This window comes from Bombus pascuorum, chromosome 6, assembly GCF_905332965.1.
Source record: "Bombus pascuorum chromosome 6, iyBomPasc1.1, whole genome shotgun sequence".
Taxonomy (NCBI): Eukaryota; Metazoa; Arthropoda; class Insecta; order Hymenoptera; family Apidae; genus Bombus; species Bombus pascuorum.
The window spans coordinates 16686333-16710536 of NC_083493.1; the positions used below are offsets into that span (position 1 = coordinate 16686333).

The 24204-nt window shown below is 46.5% G+C and overlaps 2 protein-coding genes across 2 annotated transcripts in view; one reads left to right on the plus strand and one right to left on the minus strand.

The window, feature by feature from the left end:
- LOC132908264 (probable serine/threonine-protein kinase yakA) overlaps nt 1–24204 on the minus strand; it is a 56476-nt gene that overhangs the window by 7636 nt on the left and 24636 nt on the right. The window contains exons 2-8 of the mRNA XM_060962122.1: nt 22945–23012; nt 20818–21035; nt 16800–17101; nt 15019–15160; nt 12417–12486; nt 3069–3218; nt 33–175 (exon numbers count right to left, since the gene is read on the minus strand). Of these exons, the coding sequence (XP_060818105.1) occupies nt 33–175; nt 3069–3218; nt 12417–12486; nt 15019–15160; nt 16800–17101; nt 20818–21035; nt 22945–23012 (1093 nt within the window). The remainder of the gene's footprint in view (nt 1–32; nt 176–3068; nt 3219–12416; nt 12487–15018; nt 15161–16799; nt 17102–20817; nt 21036–22944; nt 23013–24204) is intronic.
- LOC132908263 (DNA (cytosine-5)-methyltransferase 3B-like) overlaps nt 1256–24204 on the plus strand; it is a 59875-nt gene continuing 36926 nt past the window's right edge. Inside the window, exons 1-2 of the mRNA XM_060962121.1 lie at nt 1256–1275; nt 23223–23266. Of these exons, the coding sequence (XP_060818104.1) occupies nt 23225–23266 (42 nt within the window). The 5' untranslated portion in view covers nt 1256–1275; nt 23223–23224. The remainder of the gene's footprint in view (nt 1276–23222; nt 23267–24204) is intronic.

Genomic DNA, 24204 nt, shown 5'->3' on the forward strand with positions numbered 1-24204 from the left:
CGAGAGAGATTCAAAATCGATTCTTTTCTTACCGTATTTGTGCCGTCCACCAGGTTGGGTTGTCTACCGAATCCAAACTCCTTCTTCCCAGAGAATACCTCGTATATCAGTTTGCCGTTAAACACGGCAATCTTCGGTTTATACTTTCGTAATTTCTCCAACAAAATGTGACTGCCTGTAAAAAAGACGCACCAACTTTGTAAAATTTTATCGACTAATAGTACGAAAGAATTCTCGATCGTTCGACGACGATGCGAAAAATATGTCTCGAGTATATCGTTCGAAAGAATCAGACGAGTTTCTATAAATTATCCATCGTTCCTATATATATCTTTTTAAACGGTACGTAAGTCGGTTCGTTTTCATCTTTCCGTAACATTTGCACGAGTTTCCCGTTTTATTCCATTGTTTGATCCTCGATCGATCAAGTTCCGTGTTAATTTGACTTTTCGATCTATTAGTCGGGCGAGAGCGTCGTTGTCTTACGGCCGAGAGAATTTCAACGGTTTTGGTTGGAAACACTGATGCCGCATGCCGTCAGTCTTCTCGCGGCGACGATCGTGGAGGGAACCGGCTCGAAGTGCAAGTCGATCGAAAGATCTTGGCGGTGATCGTGGTTAATTATTTTTAACGCACAGAAGAGACAACAACTGTTATTTTCATCGGTTAGAGAGAAGTGAACACGATTTTGTTAACAATTTGATAAATCGAATCTAGTGGCACGCGAGACTTCTCGTCACTAGCAGGTATCCAGAGAGACGGTAAGTAAACCAACGTTTATCGATGAACATTCGATATCGTTCACATTTTTGTCCGCTCGACCATGTATTCCCTGTTATCTGTTTATATCGTTTCCACTTAATCCTTTATTTAGTTTCTTTACGTTCTTTGTCGAGTTTAAACCTTTGAACACTTTCCGTAAAAAGCGTATCGAACTCTAGCAATACGCGTACACAGGCGCGCGTTTGCGTAATTTTCTCTACAAGTATCCATTCCCGAAGAATAGAATATTTTAACGAAAGTTGTACGCGTAAAATGTTTAAAAAGCGAAGGATCGTTAAACGTTGGAGAAAACAGCGCGTAGAAAGTTAACAGACGATAACCTTTTGGTACGAACGAAACGAGAACAAAGGAGTAAAAATGACTATGTCTAGCTACGCTGAGCGTTACATTGTATACTTTTGAGCGGAAGGAGATATTACATCAATGAACCGTAATTAACAACGGTCGTGTTATTTTTCGTAAAAACTTATGTTCGTGGAACAATCGAAGCAAGTATATCTTGTCGGCGTGACAATAAATTTAACGACGATTCAGATAAGCGGAGAAGCAAATAACGAAACCGTGATACGAATTTACAACACGTTCAACTCTGTATCCTCGGTCTGTGATTTCGGTTATCGAATTTAATTCGCTCGATGCTGATCAGCGTAAAAAATCGCTATACGTATGTACTCGTGTAAGTTGCTGTGTATGCAATGCACGCTGAAACGATACTCGTCTGGCTGGTTCGAACAAGCCACGTTCAAACATGTTCGTCTCGGTCTAAAACGGTCTGGTTTTTGCGGCCCATGTGTCTACAATATGGTTAAAATTTTTACACGCATTATATACATCGTTCATGTCCTAACATCGAAGTTTTCCATCCGTTACGTTCGTAAGCCTGCTTTTACCGTATTTTATAATTAAAATGCAAATGTTTATGCAAATTCCTGTTTTTATAAATACAACTAACGAAACTGGTGGTAGAATGTACGCGCGGACATTTGTTTTACACATTAGGTAATATTATTGGCTACTCTTCATACTCTCGATATTTTCTACGTTTCTGCGTATTATACGCGTCCCGTGCATCTTTCATTCGCAATTTATTTATAATATAAATAATTAAATAATAAATAATTATTTATTTATAATGGATATTATTCGGGCGATCGAATATTATTTCCATCGCTTGATCTCACCGTGTTCTTCGAGTCACTTACAACCGTACTTTTCCACCGTTAGAAAATTTCTTATCTAAGACAAACATGGAAGAATCGTTATTGACACGCTTCCTATGACACGATTTCTTATTTCAATTCGATGCTCTACGATTTTCTCTTAAAACGTCAACGGTGCTCTTCTTGGTCGAGACAAAAGCGAGATCGAGGTAAAGAAATCAAGGACTCCGATAGGATCGATCCTTCGATAGCGCACCACCTAATGTATAGCCAAATAAAATAATATATTATTCGATTAATCGTTTTCCAAACGTATCGTTTAACACGTTGGTCGCCAACGGCGATTCGGTCAATTTTCCTGAGGGGCCCAAATCTGATCGCCGGAACGTAAATAGAGCGACAAGCGGGAATTTATCCTTCGTCGCCTTCGATTCGTCGTTTATCGCCTTCGATTCATTGTAAAGAAAATATTATTTAGTTTTGAACTGGAGAAAGCAACGAGCCTCCCAGCTAGAGTATTTCTAGGGATCTCGTGGCAGATATCTCGGATCTTTTATTTAGTCGAGAGGCATACTTGCGGCACGTGCATCGGTGATTTTTTCATCCTGAAAATGTTCGGTAAACAGCGTGAAAATATATTCGAAAGCGAGGAGAGTAGCGACGACGAAGTCTACGATTGTTGTTCAAAGCGCGTAAGATCGCTCCAAACGCGTTTGGAATGTTTTAACAAATACCATATAATATTTTATCCAGAATATATCCAGTAATGTTTTAACTCGAACGAGAAGAGCGTCACCCGTACTTGGGTGACTGGCCCCCACGGAAGTATACCCGTCGCACAGATACGGGTGACGTGGCGACCAACGTATTAAGAAATCAAGGACCGCGATAGGACTGATCCTTCGATAGCGCACCACCAAATAAAATAATGTATTGCCAAATAAAATAATTTATTATTATTTAAATAATGCGGAAATTCGGGTCGATAGATGCTCGCAAACCGAGTTACATGTAATTTATATTACATGCGCGGTGCACGCACACATACAAAGAGCGGTCCACAGGTTTCGTTGTCGTTGAGCGTCGGAGGATCGCTTATGTACCTTTATCGTCTCGTATACTGACCTTCTTTGATTTCCTTCCTCGTTAGATCAGCGCTGCCTTTAGTGGCACGAGCTACCATATTCGTGAAACCGATACCGAAGCGTAGGAGCTTGTAGTCGTCATCTGCTGTCAGTGGTTCGGGTGTCAGACCACTTAAGTGTAAACACTTCCCTGAAAAAAAAAGTTGGTTCAGTCGGTGGTTAGATAAGATGGAGAGAGAAAATTCGCGAGTTCCGTTTCAGCGAGATCCGCGGGAAACAGGCCGAGTACCTTCGTCGTTAAGTTCGACCGACATTTGCGCGGCTCGGTGTAGAGGAAGGGAGAATTTCAATGGGTCTGGGTCAAACATTGTCGACAAACTGTCTGGAAGTTCATACTCGGGTTCCGTAAACTCGAGACGATAAATTGCCCCGCGACGCGCACGAAACGAAATAAAAAGCATCCTCGACGATACGCGGCGCATAGCGTACAAGGTTAAATTGTTCGTTCGCTTCTCGTCGTCTTAATTCGAACGATTTATTCATCCGTGCGACGAATTTCGTGAACAAAGCCAGATGAAATTGTTTCGTGCGAAAGTTCCGACGATGAAAATAAGCAGGGGAACGCCACGATGACAAACGACGATCATTGGCGAGACGTTCGTACGATTCGAGTGCCAGTTGTATGGAAAAAATATTGGCTTGGTGTGGTATTAAGAAAACCAGTTCCAAATGACTTATATGTCACGGTTCACGATAAAATTATTTCGTAAGTAGGATATACCGCGTTTACAAAACGCTTGACTCTCGACCGATCTTAGAAGCCCGTGCAGATCGAACAGTTTTAATACCAATAACGACAAAATGTCTGTTCTCGATCGAGTCGTCAATTCGAAAATCATGCAAACGCAATTGCATACGTGTCCGGAGTCGTTTCTCGTCCGCGCCGCTATTAGACACCAGCGTTATTTTCGGTCGTCGCAAAATTACTTAAAGAACGAAATGCAAAGAGAAAAGTTGAGGCTGACGCGTACGCGACTTCTTTCCATCGAGACCATCTTCTCTTTATGAAAATGATACGACGAAACTTTCGAAACGATGGTACAATAACGAAAAATGACGCTCACTTATATAAATTGATGAAAGAAAATAACGTGGCTACTCATCGGTCGATCGCCATCCACTTTTATATTCGCAGAATTGCCATTACTTTCCTTCCCTTGTTATTCTCTTGTTACTTTCGTGATCTCTGCATTTTTACTTTTTCGATTCTTCTTCCTCGCTCGCTTCGCCTAACAGCAACAGATTTGCAATGTTCCATGTTGTCGTAATAATCCGATGATACTTGTTAGCGGTGGTGTGGCGGTGGTGGTTGTTAGCGAGGACCGTGTTTCTAGCGGTAGCAGTGCAGCAGGTGTTGCAAAGCGTACCATTTAATGGATTAAATAGGTCTGGGTCAGACTTGCGCCGCCCTTTTTATATCGCTCTCAAAAGTTCAGTCATAAGCGATAAATCGCCTTCTTCCGTACAATGCGGCAAATTTATTTAACGAGTCTGAATTCTGCGTACATTTCGAAGCACGTTGCTGTACGCTTCGAAGCAGAAATTAGAGGGAGGAAATTAGGAAGGAAATTCGAAAAGGACTATATCGAGTTTTTTTTGGTAACAATTGCGGGCAAAGATAGGATGAAAAGAGAAAAAAAGAAGGGAAGGAATAACGGCGAAGCAGGCAACGATGGGAAAGAAGAGAGCGAAGGGAAGGCAGGGAAGAAGAGAAAGGAAAAAAGGGGTAAAAATAGAAGGAAGGAAAGACAGCCCTTAATACCTATTTTTACTCTTGTTGATACTAGGGTTCGAGTAGAAATTACTTAATGTTTGCCCAACGTATAATTTTCAAACTCTATCTCCTCGTCGCTGCCTCGGCTCTCTCGCACAATTCAACTACCATTATTGCTACCAACAGCAATAAATTCTTTTCGGTTGTAGCGATAAATTCGATGATAAAATGAATTCAATTTTACGATTGATTATTCCCTATAATATAGAACTGCGAAACTATAGAAGAGAAGTCTGTAACATGTATAACTCGCCGATTATTATTATTTATCGAATTATTGCGCTAGAGGACGACATATTCGAAACTGTCGATCGTATTTTGTCTATTCGTTTTACGACGAATTTACACGTCGGTTGGCGTAATATAACATCGTCACTTACGACAATATTCGTAAAACTGCGATCTCGTAGGCGCGAAACTCGCTCGTTCCATGATCTCGCGTACAAGGAGTCTGATAATTACGTTACGATGCTTGTTATCAAACACGGGGATCGACGTGCGAATCGAGTAATAAAATTCTGTGGAAAAACGACGGCACTAAACGAGAAGGAAATACGCGTAAGAAGAAGGGGACAGCGACTACTGGGTGGGTGGAAAAGAGGAGTAAAAAAGAAATAGAGATGATAGAAGTGGAAGGCGGGAGCTTGAATAGACGAGTAAGCGAGAGAAAGGTCTGATGGCGCGAAATTACAGACGTCGCCGAAGTATATCCCGCGAGCGTTTACCCCTAGCAGCCAGCAGATAGAGATTTATGACGCGGCCTCGGAAATTCTCTCCCTCTTGTCCTCCCGGTCTCGCCACCTCTTGCACCACCGACCTACAGCCGCACCATACGACCTTGGAGAACTTCGGAACAAAGTTAAACGCTCGTCTGCCGTGGCCATTGCCGTAGCCCATAGCCGTGTAGCCGAGTCGTAACCGTAGTCGTAGCAGCAGCGCGCTTTTCGTCCGGCAGAGACGACCCGTTCGTTGGTTCGTTCGTTTTCTCCTAAGCTGGACGCGGAGAGAATCGAGTAGAGAGAGAAGAGGAGGAGAGAGAAACACTGTTTTTCCTGGCTTTAGAAAATCTCTTGGCTCGGTTTTCCGTGGCCATTGCATTTATACACGTGGCCTCGTAGGAACGACAAGCGCGGCACAAGCCTGTTGGTCCCTTCGAACAGGACTAACGACCGATCGAACAAACTTTATCGAAGCGAAATGCGACCCTTCCCTCTCGTTCACACCGCTAACCTAACCCAACTTGACTTGCCTCGACCTTTCCGCGTCGCTCGTTACCTCTCCTTACCTTACCTTACCTTACCTTACCTTACTTTACTTTACCTTACCTTATCTTACCTTACATTACCTTACTTTGCCTTGCCTCACCTTACCCTACCTTAACTTTTATCATTTTTTCCCCCTTGCCTTTTCCATTGGATATATTACTCGCGATTGTATCGAACATCCGAAACGACATCGAATCTTTGCATGAACCTTTCGTTTTCGAAGCACGCGATGCGATTTAGCTAGATCGGAAGAAAGAAAAGGTGGCCGGAGGTGGCAGGGTGGGAAAAGAATCTGCCGTGCGTAATCTTAGAACGAGGGCAAACTCGAGTTTACCGATTTCCGAGGCGTCCGTAAATTTATCTCGGTCCTCGAAACTTTCAAAGTCGAAAAAGTTTCGGTTTTCTCCCGTTTGACCGACTTAACTCGTTTTCCCGACTTTCGGAAACGTTCGAAAGCAACAGGATCTTGGGCGTCGCGTTTCTGCCTGTGCCCGCGTTTCCATATTTCCGTATAGGTGTATCGTCGGTCGCCGACTTCGACCCCGCTCGAAACCGCACCGGTAGAGTACAGGTTTCGCGCGTCCCGTAATTCAACGTACAGCCGGATCTTTGCTCCGGAGAACAGAGGTTCGTGGTAGAGAAACAGGACGGATCGACGAAACGAAAAATCGAACCGTCTCATCGGTGATAAGCGTCGATTCGTCCCATTATCCGTTCGCTTATCGTTCTCGAAATTTCGTTGACCCAGATTTTTCGTTCTTTTCCTCCGATTCTGAATGAACGGCTGGTTCGAGTTCGCTGCAGGGGATGCGAGGAGAGTCAGGTGAAAATCGATGCAACCGAGGGAAAGGGGGAAAGAGAGAGAGAGAGAGAGAGAGAAACAGACCTGTGCGTGGGTACCGCGGGAGACCGCGCCTGGAAAATCAATTTTCAGGGTTTTCCAGGACGAAGACCCGTTCACGGAGACCTAGGAAAAGCGTCGAGTGTACCGCGATGCTCTCTTTTCCGTCGTTCGGTGCGCGGACCCATCCAACTGCCACAATTTGCGAACAAGCACGTATAACCATAGACGCGTTTAACGACATCCTCGTAAGAATTCCATCCGTATCGTTTTTCCAAGATTTGGCGAGAAGGTGCGCTCGAGGCGTGAAACGGACGAAAGAAACGTTTGTTCGTCGTTTATTCGTTTTTTCGTAGAACCATAAAGAATCGTCCGATAAAAAACGTTTGGCGCGATTGGATCGCAGGAAGACGAGAAATCCGTTCGGCGCCTTTCGTCTAACGGCCAATTATCCATCGAGCGGGTGTTTCGATCGCGACGCCGCGGCGAAATCTCGCGAATCTTGTATCGGGCGAAGGCGCGTACCGGTTTACGAAGAATAGAAACGAATCTTTTCGACCAGGGAGTCTCGAAAAGATAGGGCACAAAATTCTAGGGGGTAGTAAACGTGCACGGACTGAAAGCTGCTATCGAGCGGATAGGCGTGCGACAACCCCTTCCCTGGTGCCCCCCGCCCTCCGCCCCCCTCGGCCAGCTCTAGTTCCCTTTTTCCTGCCCCTCCGGCCCCTCCTGCCGCCCCTTTGGACCGAGCAGCAAGCTGGCAGAAGGGTGGCCGGTGGGTGGAAAAGGGAGGAGGCAGAGGCTACACGCTTTCCCACACTCACCGGCCAACCAACCCCTCACCACCTGTACCCTTCGCCCATCTCGTTTTACCCTATCTATCCTCCCTCTCTTTCCCTCTTTCCCTCTTTACTTCCTCCTCCCTGTTTCCCTCCTCTCTTCCATCCCTCCTCCCTGCCCCCTTTCCAATCCGAGCTCTTCTCCGTCTCTCTCCCTCTCTCTCTCTCTCTCTCTCTCGTTCTCTCTCTAGCTCTGTCCCTCTGCCTCGTACTACCCTCACGCTCTCCTGGCTCATTCTCGCTCCGCTTCACCCTCACCCTCACCCTCGCTCTTACCCACACCCTCGAGCACACCGCCCTCATCCTCGTCCTCTTCCCTTCGCCCGACACAGCCGCCACTCATTATAGTTCCCACCACTACCAACCCTAACCTCCGCCACCTCCTTTCCCACTTCCACCAACATCGACAACCGTCAAGCTTGCATCCCTGTCCCACTCACGCATTTAGCCGGCTTCCCCAATCTTTTCGCAGGTCACTGCTACGATACTCTTCGACGCTGAATACATACTTCTTCTTTCGTTTCTTTCGTTTTTCTTCTGTTCCTGATATATTTTCGCGCTCGGTGCTCGCCGAGAGAAATTGCGCGGAGTTCGTCAAATTTTTCCGCAACTCAAGCACGCAGATTCCTGTCATCGATGTACGACAAAACCTTGTACTCGATCGTGTCTAGCTTGCGACAAAGGCGAACAAAGACAAACGAAGGAAGCAAGGCGTTTGAAGTCGCCGTAAATGAAAACAACGTTGGTCACGTCCACTTCAAGGCTACCACAGTCGATGGTTATTATTTCCTGCTTGTGGCCGACGATGATCGATAGAAGAAGATCGCGATCTCTTCGAGACAGTCCCTCGAAGAAAAACTTTCGCCGACGAAAACTTGGCTCGAGTATTCTCGAGCACGTTGCACGACCAAAGGATGTAGGACGTAATCTCGAGCAGGAAGTCGGAACTCTAGTTTTCAAGTTAACGAACGTCAGAGTCTAGACTTACTTTCTACTTTGTACCATCGACGAAACCGCAAAGACGAAAATCGGTCATCGTCGTCGATCGAGCCAACCCCGAGTTCCACGATAATTTACTTTACGCTTTACGCTTTTTTCTACTACTGCTTTTTCTCATTCGCTCTTCTTTCTTTTTTCCCTTTTTTCTTTTTTTCTTTTTTTTTTTCTTTCCCGCACCCTTAAACCTAGAAAAGGTAGTAGCCTCTTGTCTCCCGAGCAGAAAGATACGAAAGTACGTTGTACGTGTACGACAGGCGAGTCTGTTGCGAGCTCGCGAGAAACGCAGATTACGCGGACGTACTCTTGTCCGATTCTCGTACTGTTCAAAGTTTAACGCACTTTCGGACGTAAGGAAGAAAAATATACAAAGGCGTAAGACGCGACAATGAAAAGTTGGATTCTCGGTTAGCCGATAAACGGCGTCGGGTCACGGGGTGGCGCGACAAAGTTGAAACGGATCGTTGGGACGAGCCGAATCGGGGGTAGTTGCGATTGCGGCGACGGAGGTCCGAGGAGGCGCGAGGGTGAAGGAACGCGCTACCGTCGTCTCCTTCTCGGATGAGAGAGGCGCGACAACTCGATTGCCACGACCACGAAAAGTTTCCCCGGTCACGTTCAACTTTCGCGCCGTTGGAAAAAGCCCGCCGCCCGAATTGGGTCACCGACCGGCCGACTCTCATTCCCCATCGGGTTGCGCGATTCTATCCCACGACCATCCTTTCTCGCCTTGTCATCCTGTCGCTCCATCGTTCCGTCGACCAAACTTTTTTCGCGTGCAAACACCGTTTCCCCGATCGTGTCGCGTCTTGCGACGATTTTCAGAGGAAACGGAGCCCGTACATCGACTATCGTTTCGCACAATTTTTGCAGGATACTCGAGGAGTTTGAACAATTTGCGAAACGTCGCACGGATATGAACTTTTCCAGATCGGATCGCCGTTTCCACGCCCTCTCTCTCTCTCTCTCTCTCTCTCTCTCTCGCTCTTTCTCGTGCGGCGAAAGAATCGACGAACGAAATTAAAACGCCTAACGTATTACTCGGAATACTCGCGCCGGTTGGATTTTTGTCGTGGAGTAACACCTGCTTGGCAGCCGCGATATAAAGAAACAAATGTCAAGGAGAGGAGTTCACTTTTTTCCGTTAATCGAGAACGATCGTTGGAATATGGCGAGCGAGCGTGGAACCGTAAAGAACCGGAAAGAAACAAAGCGAAAACGATCGGCCTTCTTTTGCTCACCGAACGAAAGACGAAACGTTCCGGATGACTAGATATTTACCGATTGTCGAGTGAATTCGCAGCGATCGAGACCGGTGTGAGATCGATGGAGCGTCGAGCCAGCGATGAACGTACCTCGATCGATCGAACGCGCGGCAGGCACACAGGAGTCCGCGTCTTTCGTCGCGCGGCGAGTCGCGCACTCCGGAGGTTGAGAAAGACGCGCGCCAAAGGATAATTAACGCGCGAGCGTCGTCGATTATCGCGCGGCCGCGTTTCGACGACGTTGCAGGCGCGGCAGTTACGGCACAAACACCTCGCGGCGCGAGACTTTCGCAGCAGCGGCCACGCGTATTCTCACGCGCAACGCGGCGCAACGAAAGCGAACGGAATGGCACTGCGAGTTGGACGCGCGCGAGCCTCGATCACTGGGACCGCGTTCGCTTTCGAGCGATCGAACCGCCTGAACCGCGCTGAATTTTTCGGGGTTTACTGCCTTTAGGCCCGGTCCGTTTCTCCCTCCCTTCGGGGCTTAAATTGACCCGTCGTTCTCGATCCACCCATCCCCCCATGCGGCCCACGCCTCCCTCTCTGTTCTGCTCTCCATTGCTGGCAAACGCCCCCCACCTCCCATTCCATCCCATTCCATGCCATCCCATGCCATCCAACCCTCGCCTCCTCCCCGTCCCGCACCTCGCCGCACCTCACCTTGCCACACAGCTTCCAACCTTTTTACCCCGTACTACCCTGCTTCCGCCTCCTCCGCCTCCTTCTTCTCTCCTCCACCTCGTCCTCCTCTCACGGTCCCTCCCCGAGTCACCTCCTCCTCCTCTCACCCCCTTTTTATCCTGCTCTCCCTCACGCGCACCACTCATTATAGTTCCTCCCTCCACTACAACCTCACTCTCCCTCACCCCTTTACTGCTCTTCGCAGTCCGCTTCAACCCGCTTCGTATCCCACCTCCACACCCTCCTGCACGCCACCACCCTCCACCCGATCCACTGCTCTACCGCAACCCCGGGAAAACCCTGGAAAATCCAGCAGCGTACACCTAACTTCACCCTGTATATACCACCTATGTGTGGTGGAAGAACGTGAGTGCGCGTCCGCGCACCTCTATGTGCACAGTTATACATGCATGTATGTACTTTGTATTTCTACCCTATGTACGGGGCCACTACGAGCACCGCGCGTATACACGGCCGTAAAATGGACACGCGTGCGTGCGTGCGCGCTGTCTAATAGGCACATAGCTTAGCCGGAGAGCGCGCGAGATCGTTTGAAGGTCGATCGAGCGCGGGCCTACGTTTAGTCCAAGAATCCATCTTCCACCGCTCTTTCCATTACGCGCCGCCGAAACACAGCCGGAGACTGGCCATCGACTTTCGGAGATCTTTTGCCCGTCCAGATCGATTTTAATCGGAACGGCATAAAGGACCTTTGAACCTCGAACGATCGTATTACGCGCGTTCGCGTTCCTTACTTTCTCACTGGTATTTTATTATCGCACACCGCGTTTACTCGATTACTACGATCTCGAGGAGTCTACGACGTGTATCCGACTGTACGAAGAAACAAAGTTCCGTTCTTCGTGTAAATACGGTTGTCGCGTAGACGTAAAAAGCCACGTTAATCGGTTATTCGGTTTATCGCCGTGAGACAAAGGTATCGGAAACTGTGACGGCAACGACTGATCGAGGCTGCGCGAGAGTTAAAAAGGCCGATGGTGCGAGTGGAACGATCAACGGATCGAGCAAGCCTATGGATGCTTGGCGGAATAGCCGTTTCGTTTAAAACGGAGAAAAAAAGAAAAGCGACTGGTGGACGATGCTGCTTCTCAGCGAGATCAGCGAAGCGTAGGCGGCGAGCAGAGACGTTAAACGAGCGAAGCAACGAATCAAGCAGCGACAAGACGGTTGCTTGGCTACGCGTTTGCGTTGTCGAGAGTCGTCGTTCCCCGCTTGGTTAGAAGCCGCGTTAAAAATAACCGGTGATCGTTGTTCGGTCGATCGCGCCGAGCACGCATCAAGGCAAGGAAAATAGGGGGAACGACCGAGTTTTTCGATGAGCATTACGCGCCAACCGGCTTGGGTAATTTGCGTTCCAACGAGCCGCTTCTCGTTACTGTTAATCGCGTTCGCGGATCTTGCGCGATTTCTCTTAACGCGACGCAACGCCGCGTCGTTGAGAACGCGAAGGCCACGTTACGCGTAATCGTGACCAAAATCGAGAAAGCATTCGCGATACATCTTTGTTTCTTTTTTTTTTTTTTTTTCATTTTGCCGCTCTCCAGGGAACGTGGTACGCGGTCGTGTGTTCCGCAGATGTTGTCGAGACGTAAAGGAACAATAGGTTTTACGGTAAGAAGACAGAGATCGAGAGTTCAACTCACAGAAATGGTTTCCCGGTCCGGCGTAGTGGTGGCCCTTGTAAGCGGCGAACAGTCCCGGGTTGATTCCAATCTGTGACAAAAATCGATCCCATTAACTTCAAGCCGGATAGACTCTCGGGTCGAGGAGCATGGAGATGCTGGCGATCGTGGTCACCGATCTCGTTGTTGGTCGTAAGCGGATCGCAAACCTTCTTTCACGTTCGTCCGCGAACGGCGATAACCACGCGGAAATCAAGACAATACGCTTAATTTAGGTTTATCGGCTGTTCGTCGATTTATTCCCGCTCGAAAATACTCGTTACGAAGGTTGCGCTGCTTCAATCTCCCACGGATCATTACGCGGTAGGCTTATTTCCAACTAGTTTCCGTGCCCGACGATGGGATTATTATCTCGGCAGGTTTGTTCGGCGGACGTCGTTCGAGGCGACTCGTCCTCGTTTCTCGATGTTTCCCGCCTCCGCGTCTTTCGTCGCGTCGAAATCTCTCTCGCTAGCGAGATACTTTATACGCCGTTAGCTTGGACGCGCTCCGACCATCGATCGATCGTTTCTCGGCCGAAAACGCGGCGAAAGTAGCATCGGTTAGCAGCTAGTCGCCGGGCCACGCGTAATTTTCGTCCTCGGTCGAGAGGTTCTCGCGAGGAGAACGTGACGAACGTGGAAGATAACGATCCTGCTGAACACGTTGGCGTTCGCTGTTTCGTACGGTCAATTCCTTTCCCGGCGCGAAACACGCGTACACGGATTTCACATACATCGTTCTTAGCCGCGATTATGCAACGCGGTAGAGACAGGTGTGGTAGTACCTGTTGCGCAACCACATTATCTTCGCTCTTCGCTCCGTCGGTTGAACAATTAATAACGACAAAGTCCAAGGATACGTGACAGGGACGCTGTTGGACACGTTCGTCCTCGCGTTTCTTCCCGCTTTTCGTTTATTCTCTGCCAACGACTTTATCGCGGTAGCCACTGATCACCGATATTCGTCACGATTATTATACGCGACAACACTCGTTGTCTTTTCGTTCGTTGTTCACCGACGATAGACACCGATCCTAACTTTTACACTTTTCTCGGCCAGAGTAACGGAACGACCAAGTACGTGTTATTTTTCTCCGGAGGGACAGAAATAAAAAACAAAGATAAAAAAATACCGAGCAGGAAAAAGTTGGACTCTTTTTGTTTTTTTTTTTTTTTTTTTTTTTTTTTTTCTTGAAAAGGATTAAAAATCAAGAAGAGATCGAGTAAAAATGGAGAAGGAGGAGGAGAGAGAGAGAGAGAGAGAGGAAATGGTGAGTCGCGCGAGGGGTCGTGGAACTTTTGGTCGAAATCGCGTTATATCGTTTGTTGCGTACGGGTGGTTGAGTTCTCTCCCTCCGTACATAAAGTACGTATCGCATTAGCGCGTTAACGCCAATGCGTTAGCCGGTCGGTCGGCGTCGAATGGCGCTTCGGCCGGGATAAACGAGGATAAAATGACGGGGGTTGGAAGCCAGGGTAGGGTGTGGAATTGTCGCCGATTGAAAACAACGCGCGTCGATGAGATCGGAGCAGGTCTGGGTTAGGGGGCCGGGGGATTCGATAGGTAGAGCATAGAGAGGCAGAGGGGCAGGCCGCCGTGAGGGTAGGGGGCTTGGAATCGGGGATCCAGGGGTAGAGAGCCTCGACGAAGGCCGGCCGACACCGGTGTCCCGTTGCGTTCGATTACAACGACGCCCGTAATAACCGAATTGCCCACGGCCCGTTAAAGCGTTTACACCGTTTGACGGATGATCGACCGCGCTGACTACTCGTTCCGCGTAATATATGAATATGAACCAGCCGCTAACTGACTCTCCCCCTCTCTCTCTCTCTCTCTCTCTCTCTCTTTCACTTCCCTTCCCTTCCATCACCCTTTACATCGTTCTCTTACCCTGTCGCTTTAGCTTGTTTCGTTTTTAGAGGCGCGATCGCCAGGAATCCTCGCGTCTTTCTCGTGACACGATTACGGAAATCCTACGTTCTCCGCGACGATCGAGAATTCGAGCGAATCCAGCGATCCAGCGTATAAATAGACGGATATCGGACGATTCGCGAGACGCGCGAGTCAAGGTCGTGATCGAGAGAGTTTCACGAACCGAGGGAAAATCGCGAACGCGTGTCCCGTTGCGTCGCGTCCTGCCGATTGGAAATAGAACGATTTTCGATCGACACGGTGCTCGATGAAACGGCCCGCGATAGGAAGGTGGTGAACGCGCTCGTTACCAACGTCGAGCGTGATAACCGAATTGGGTATGGACCATTAAAGCGATTACGACACCTGACGAACGCGCTACAAACGGCTATTTGTCGTCGTTACTTGTTCCTACCGTCTCGCTACCTTCGAGATGGATTTTCCTGCTAACCAGACGCCCGTTATGCCGACGGATAATCCGATTAATCCTTCTTCCTTCGCGAAAAACGACGGGACAGGATCGCGCGACGACTTCCTTCCGCAACTATACGACCCAAACTAACGATGCATCATCGTCCTCGATCGCGCCTCCACGTCCAACTTTTTCTATTGTATATACATATATATATATATATATAGTCGTCGCGACGAACAACATTCGTCAACTTACTATAATAATGTCCAGGTTGTTGGTAAGATGATCTGGAAGAACGCGTTTGCTCACTTCCTCTTCCGGCATACCGTCGAATCTGTCGTGCTTCTTTCTCTCCTTGTACGTCTTTGCTCGTTTCTTCGCCTCGGCTAGTTCCGCCCTGAATCAAATTCACATCGTATCGTTCAATCAACCTGTTAGATGGGTCGTTTCTTGATCAACGAATTTCTATAATCGCGCGACTCCAACTCGACGAATAACGAGATAATTCGTTTCGGATAGGCCAGTTGCTCGCGAATGGAAACACCTACGATGCGATTCCTTCTTAATGGAAACCAAACGACGCGTGAAAGAACAGGCGACTTTTAAATGGGAAAAATGGCAATCCCAGCGAACAAGCCATCTTCCTCGGTCAACCTTTTCGAGACAGACTTCTTCTTTCACCATGAACGCGGTAGTACAATAGTACGGCAAAGATGTAGAGACTAATTATAAGTTTATAAATGGAACGCGTAATTTCACGTATAAAAATTACAACGACTCGGCCACCTTGCTAACTCGATCGTACCGAAAAATCGGATCTGAAGCTTTTCTGGTTCGAATTAGAGGGAAACGGGACGAATATTCTTGCAACGAATCAAACGATCTTGCTCGCTACTGGAGACAATTTTTTTAAGGTGTATCGTAACTATCGGGAATATAATGAGCTTTCGTAGGGGAGAGAAGAATACTATGCTCGCGACCGGTCGATTCCTTCGATCGTGGGCGCGTTATTTACGTTGAAGAAGTTCGTTTACGGTGGAAGCAAAGTTCGCATGGAGCGAACAGCTATAATCGAGTCTGGTCGCATCGATCCACGTCTATTGACCTCGCCGCAAATTATTATTTAGAATGAACTGTACCCGTCGACCACGAACACTAATCGCACGCGGTGTACTTGCCAAAATTATTTCGCGAATTACGACCGATTCGAATTATCTCGTTACCTTATCTTCGAATTAAACGCGGTTCACGCGTCAATTTTTCTCCTGGTCGGTAGCTTCGCTACATCGTTGAACAATTCCTAACAAATATAAACCATATTTCTCCTCTTCTCCCAGGTTAATTGCCACGGCACCCGTATTCGGGTGACGGCAAAGGACCGCGTCACCCGTATTCGGGTGGCGCTTATTTGACTACTTGCGAAGAGTCGTCGTAGGTGTTTGAAAAGATACTCCAGAGGAAATAATGAAACTATCGAGTTATAAAAGTAATACGAAAATGGTTTATTAAAGAAATTATTTACTCGCATTACCAAAATATCGAGTACCTAGCAGAGAACGCTTGGTACTGCGGCCTGACGGAGATTTCAGTGAAAACACGCGTGGCAGTGAACGTGCTACAGAAGCAAGAAAAGATACTCTGGCGCCTTTACCTTCTATTCCATACGTTTCAATTCTTTTAAACAAAATGTTACGAAATTGCTGTGATTGTATTATCATTATTACCATTACTAAGAACATTTTAGAACATTTTAAAATCTTTGGCGACGAATCGAATGTAAAATTACGGAATCATAAAGGAGAAGTTGAACTCTACGATTGTTAATTGGCAAGTTATCGCGCAAGAAGGTCCCGACGTTAAGTATATCGCGGAAGAACCGTGTCCGATCGTAATTATGAGATTGTAGATCTCGTAGTAATAGTTGTAAGAAATGAGAAAAAAAAAAAAAAGAAGAAAGGGAAGAGAAAAAGAAAAAAGGAAACGAAACGTTTAAGAAAACGAGAAAATGATATTGAAAGTCTCGTATGCGTTCTTACTCTTCGGGGGTGAGAATCATCTCGGATTTTCTCTTGCGGCCGCGTTTCTTCGGCTGTTGCGCCGCCAACTGGGGATTCACGCTGCCGTTCATTACGCCGAGGTTCATCTGAAGATGTTGCGGTCCGGATAGCGATCCAGGCGGCGTCGACGTAGGTGTAGAGAGCACTCCTTGGCCTCCAGCCGGACACGTCATGTTTTCCGGATTGCCGACCGGACTACTCGCCGTCCTGATGCCACCCATCGACATTTCCTCGTCGACGAACGAGTACGGATCCACCGGAGTCTCGCACTTGATCGCCACCTGCGAATCATATTCTCTTTTAGTCAAAACTGATTTTTCTGTGTTTTCCTTCTTTTTCTTGCTCTCCTTGTTCCTTTGGAAAAAATCAACAGACCGTAACTAATCACGCCGATTCCGTGCGATCAACATCCGACTAACTTGTTACAACTTTTTGCCATCGTGACAACAGTGATCGCGAATTTGCAGTGGGTTTTTTATGCGTCGTTGGGAAAATTACGTTTGAACGACAGGTAGAGAGCGAACGCACACGGTATCGTGATCACGTACGATCGTAAAATATACACGTACTAGTCGCGGAATAGTGTTTCAAAATTGTCAAACAGATTATCGTTCGTAATTACTCGCTGCATGTCAATTCGCGTCCACACGTCTTTATTCGTGTTCTCGTCATTTTCTCGATGCCCGTGAATCTTCTCGTTTCAATGAGTTTTCGTAGTAGCTTCGCACGATCTTAACCGCCTAACACTAGAACTACCACACCGCTCAAATTGACCGGTTTCACAATCTTATTTTCAAATTTCTACTTCATGTCACGGTTTTTTTCCACAATAATGTAACGACTTTCGCGTAACTAAAAGAATATTATAATGAATTTTATTTTCTTTTTTATGTATTCAAACTCGAAACAATCTTTTATATAGGCTACTTGTACCAATAGCAGTCAAATGTCTGGCACTTGTCAAAGTGTAAAGGGGTCCTGCAATCTGTTTATCGAACTCCAATTAATCAGTTTCCTCGTTTTGTACAACTTTCCACATGTTTTTACAATTTTTATCGCGTATCATTCGATACGATGATATCAGTTATCAGGAAAATTTCGGATCGATCGCTAGATCGCTAGATGGGAACGTTAGAAACACCACAGCCTTCAAAACGACTGGTTCTACAATTTTATTTTAAAATACACGTTATATTTTTTTCCACAATGATGTAATGACTTTCGCATAGCTAAAAGAATAATATAATGAATTTTAATTTGCTTTTTGTGTATTCAAACGCGAAACAATCTTGTATCAAGGCTATTTATACCAATAGTAAAGTTTATAAGTAAATAAGTAAAGGGGTCCTGCAATTTGTTTATCGAACCCCAATTAACCAGTTTCCTCGTTTTGTACAACTTGCCACGTGTTTTTCAAATTTTTATCGCGTATCGTTCGATACGATGATATCAGTTATCAGGAAAATTTCGGATCGATCGCTAGATCGCTAGATGGGAACGTTAGAAATACCATACCAGACAAATTGGCTGGTTTCACAATTTTATAAATATGTCAACCCTCGTTTAGTCTCTTAGTCGCAGATGGATTAATAATACCAAAAATGTACCATATAACATGGAATTGCTTCTGCAAGAAAGTAATAAATCGATAAATATAAAAATATTCCATTATTACGTATTTCTTAAGGACCAGTCATTTTCGCTGGTTTTGGTAGAAATAGCTTCGTGTTAACTATCGGTAGTTCTAGTGTTAACGACCGTGCCGATGTGAGACACAAGCGCAGCTAATTAACCGTCTTTCGCATATTCTTCTGTTACTATGCAGTCGCGTTTTCCTATTCGTCCAAATTGTATTCAGAAAAAGTTTCTTCGATTTCTTCTACCATACGTGTTCTGTTATTGGCAATGTAAGATACAGAACTACAAAAAGATACATATTATTACATCGCCAGGAAACAATTCCGCTAAAAAGAGGAACGTTGAATTTAAAAAAAAAAGAAAGAAGAAAAGAAAATCTGACCGCTCAAATGGAAGAAAATTAACGAATCGGTTCTTACGAAAAGGCAGCAACCGGATGAGAGCGCATCGATCATCGATGTAAATTTCACGAGGAGATAACTAGACGACGCGACAGTGACACGATTATCTATAGAGCTATTGGTTGCAATCTTCGAACGAACCGTGCCGAGTGCACAGCACAAAAGCAAGGGATATTTTTTATCAGTGTCCGCTTGGTCGCCGCGACCGATTATCTTTCGACTTCTTAGCCTCGATCTTAGGTTATCTTGGTGCGACACGAGAGCACTCGGTATGTACGATTCGCGTTTAAAAATTAAGCGATACCCACGAGAAGGCTAACGCCGAGTTCGTACCGTCGTTGACGAGCAGTTGGCGACTATCGCGACGCATCGCTCGTGCCATCGTTCGTCGACGCTTCGCCGATAGTTTGTCATCCGATTACCGTTTCTTCGCGTGCTATTTATTCCGGTCGAATTTCTGATAGCACGTTGCGCTTTGTTTCCTCTACGTTCAGCTCGAATGTGCTCGGCACAGGCTTGAAATTCTATCTGAAAATCTATCAAGAACGCACGGAAACCCAATGAAACTGCAACACCTGAATGAATACGCTGTCTAATAAAGATCGCGAAACTTTCGAATCTAAGATATTTATAAACAAATTCGTGAAATATGGTAATATCGGACGCTTTCGCGAGCAGCGTGCGACGAATTGATCAGCGTACGGTACATACAGAAACGCTATTCGCGAGTTCCTTTTGCCGCGTTTATTTGCCGACAGTTGCGATCAGCGTGAAGAAACCAACAGCCTTTTGCATCCGATCGAACACGTTTGTCATTTTTCATTAATTGGTTGCGCGAAAGAGGGCCGTTTAACGCGAGAATTCGACTGGAGCAATTCGGATAAAACACCGTGCTATCGTTGCGTCGAGTGGGACGAATTGGATCGCAAACTTGCGTCGATAATTTCAAGACGCAGTTCACGGTACAAGGTTTTCTATCCACGAAACTTTCCCCCAATATGTAGATTCTTTCACCTTTACCTCGCCTTGGATACGAGAACGTGTACCAAATGTTCAGTCGGATCGACCTTGTGGATCGAAAAAATAGGTTGCGAAGAATGCGACGATGGACCAGAGCCATTCGCCTAACTTACACCGTTACGTGTCAACGACAAACCTCGTTGCATAAGGCAGTCGTAAAACTAACGTGGAAACGCGAATCGACCATTTGGCGTATCATCGCGGAAACCCGATCTGCCGATCGCCGCGGTGCTCTCGTCTTAATTTATTGCTCGTAATTTTCATCGAACGGCCGCTAGATCCGATCGATATGATCGCTCGCAACGAGCGTCTGTGTCGGTCGTTGATTCACTTTCCAAACAGACCTAAGAACTTTTCCTCGCGCGATCGTCCACTTCCGAAAACTCGTCGATTAACAGCGTCGCGTCGTTCAATATCATCTTTTCGTGCGATTCGTGCCGCGTCATCTTGCTCTTTACGCTCTCGTCCGCTCTTCGCTCTTCTTCGTCCCACTTTCGTCTAATTTCGATTCCACGATATCGCGCTTAGGCGAAAAATTGACTCGGCAAAGCTTGCCAGCAGCAAGTGCGAGAAACTACTTGCAAAGCTTGGAAGAACATTGTTTACATCGCGCGGAATTACACGTTCGCGTAGCACTGCGATCGATTAAGCGAGATATCCTCTCGAGTGAGTGTACTCGATGGTGGTTCGATGGAAAGCTAAAAATACTCTTCCGTTCGATAAATATAATTTTCGCGTTTCGCGCGATTAGTAGGAATGAAATTTTCGATGAAAATTTGGCGGTGGTCGAATGGAAAGAAGCGAACGTTGGCCACAGATTTGTTGGGAAGCTTGGCGGAAGAGAAAGGAAGACAGAGAGGGAAGAGGTGTTGGAAACTGGATTCGAACGAGGTTTCGCGGATGTACCTTCCTCCGGAGAGAAATAGGAAAAAACTCACCTGTCCGAGGGTGGAAGCGGTCGAGCCAGGTTGCTGGGGTTGATGCGCTGTCGCCGATATCGGCGTGAGGGGTGTGTGCGGCGTGTGTGGTGTGTGCGGTGTGTGCGGTGTCAGTGGCGTGTGGTACTGCTGACTGCTGTCACCACCGGTGCTCCTCATCTCGAGGTCCGGACTTGTCTCGTAACCGTCATCCCTCGCTTCCTGCTTTACCATCACCCCTGCACAGAAAAAGACATCGCACCCACCGGCGTCGGTTCAATCTCTTCTCGCCTTTGTCGTTAGCAACTTGGCAATTTCGACTCTCTGCTCTTCGATCCTCCTCGATCTTCGAACTCGAATCATTCGCGATTTCTCGTAGCTTCGATTTTCCCTCTTCGTTTAATTTTCCTTTATCTTGCCGATAGGAAAGAAAATATCGTGTTCGAGAAAGGCCATGGAAGATCGAGAATGATCGCGAATAGAAGAGGCTCGGGTTCCTTTTTCGAACGAGTTCGATTTTCCCGCGGCGCCTTTTCCCCCGTTCTTCTCGCTCTCGCGTTTCTCCGCTACTTCAGAATATTTTTAATATCGATCTCGACGGAAAAACGTGGCGTTATTTTTCCACCAGCTTATCGCTGCAGGTATATTTTTACGTCGCGACTCAACTTTCCGCAAATGCGGAACCGTATCTCGCCAGTTCGAATAAAATGCCATCGTTCCAAACTCCAGCCTCGAAATCCTCCGTATCCTACCTCGCGCGAATCTTCGCGATCGTTTCCTTCCCTCGGCGCCTCTACGTTTCACGGTCGCGTCTCGTTAACCTTCGTCCAGATTGTTAAACACGAACGATACGATCGGTGTATTAATTCGAGGATTTCGAAACAGAGAACGCGGCCGAAAGTTGCTCAACGACGCGTGCGATCGTTCAATGGACCCGCTTCGAATATCTCCGCTAGTCGATACTTTCCACAAAATTTCGATTCTTCTCAAACAGTTTTTTTACGCGTTCTTCAACCTCCATCCTGTGTTTACAGTTTCGGTATCGTCGAGTCGTTTACTCAAAATTTCGCACGGTTTTTACGACGCTGCTGTCGCGAAAATTCAGAGCAACGGTTAGAAAAAACATCCCTCTACGATTAGGCTTTCTCAAGCTTTAGCTATCGCGCACTTTTGCGGTGCATACGAGTTCTCGAATAAGTTTTCTAAACGCCACGATAAACGATAACGAGACTATGAGAGATTATCGGCGAACGAGACAGAACTCGGGGAAGAAACGTGTTTTATTAATAAATTTTTTATCGTTTCTCTTTTGTTGTTCGTGCGTAACGCGCGACTAAGAACTGTGTTCTCTGGAACGTGCCATTATCCGACGGAAATTCGTAATGAGGACGCGACGTTCTCGAACAATTCGACGGAGCAAGGTGGAAATTAAAGGAAAAAAACGCGAACATCGAAGGAAATGTTACGAGCTGATATTTATCGGGCGATTCGACGATTTTACGCTTATCTTTCGAAAAATCTTTTTCCGCCGAAAATTCCCGTTGAAAATACGAGCGACGATATATGTTGAATCTGAAAATGAACGTACGCGATTAAGCGGGCGTTTTTGTGGGATGCCAAACGCATGAATCACCTACGTTTCGGCTTGTGTGCGTAGTCGTATTTGCAAGATACAATATACAAAATTAAAACGATATTTGATTCGTTATACCTTTGTCCGCGTAATCGTGCAATATTGAATTGTCACGAGGGGGGTAATTTTTTCAACGTAGCTCGAAACTTTCCTCTGAAATATCGGAGTCGTTGCTTTTATACATCGCCGACGTTTGATAGTTGGAAATTGTTCGCACGCTATAGAGGTTGCGAGCGTATCCGATGCGCCGCGCCGGGCCAATCTTTAAAAGAGAACTCCGCCAATAAATTTAATACAACGCTAATTTAATATGTAGAACGTTTTCCCGAATTTTTCGCTGCACTGATTAATCAGCGACGTTCTTCCTTTATTGCGAAATACCGTTCCAATCTCCAAAATGTACAATTTCTCTGTGAACTTTCGCAACGCGCGGGTATTCTCTTCTTGTTCGACTATCGCAACACGCGTACCAATTCGATTTCAATTTCTCGCTTTGTCGTTGGAATTTTTCTTACCTTGAGAACCAGCGCAATTCATCGGGGTGCCGTTCGGTCCACCATTTTGCACAGGCGACGGATACGATCTGCAAAAATCGACCAACCAAACTGTATTACGTTACGTTCAATTGCATTAACAAAGGAAACTGTATCGATAAGAATTAAATTAAAACGTTTTATCATCCGTAAGAAAATAGCCACGCGGCTCGCGATACCAATTGTAATATAAAATTAGGCGGTCTTTGCTCAAACTCTATAAATCGTTAAACTATTTTCCCTTTTTCTTTCCTTTGCAGAAATGAAGTTGGAGGAAATGCCTTTGTGTACGGACCAGCAACAGGTAATTTTAACCTATTTTGAAACACTTTTCGCTTTATTCGTCCAAGAATACCGGGAGCGCGCGCTTGGCATTATACGCGTCGCTTTAGCCAAAAATCGGCATCCAGTTCTTCCAACGATCGCTCTTTCGGCCTACGTTATTCTTTCGCGATTTTTCCTTTCCCGGGCGACCAAAGATCTTCGCTCACGGTGGCTCGTCATAGAAAACCGTCGTGCGTGTAACGCGTGTATCGTACGAAACGTCTGGAAATTTCGTTAAAACTTTAACGAGACACGACTGTCGCGCTTATGCAGAATTATTACGCGCCAGTTACAAAATATTTACCGCTTAACCATCTTAAACGTATTAATCTAACGAATATTTAGTTACTACGGTTGGGTGTCGTTACAATGCTAATAAAATTTCGAAACTTTCGTGCAACGCGATACGTGTTCGTAAAAGATCGTCGACGAGCGTTGGAGCGTTTCCTCGAGCCACGTTAAATCGAAGAAACTTGGTGTTTCTCCCATGGGTCCGAGCGCGTTTCCTAAAAGGCAATTAAATACCGGTAATGTTAATATGTACGGGGCAGAAAAAGGACGTGGGAAAGAGAAGTAAGAGAGGTGAGAATTGGCGGCAAATCGTAATCGGCGCAGCGTCGTTACACCGCGTAAGCCCGCGTGCACCACGTTTAATTGATTATACTCCGTATATAACCAAGCGCCAGTTACGATTGTTCTCTCTGTTATCCACCCCTTTCGTTTCCTCCCCTATCATCCTCGCTACCTTTCTCTCTATCTTTCTCTTTCTGCCTGCTTTCCTCCATCTCCATCCATCTAGCTTTCGACTAATTACGAGGTCCTATTAGCATCGTGCTACGCCAAAGGTGCACGCCATACGTCGAAATCGTTTTGCGCGAATTACAAACGTACGATGTGGTCTCTCGGTCCTCGTTGATA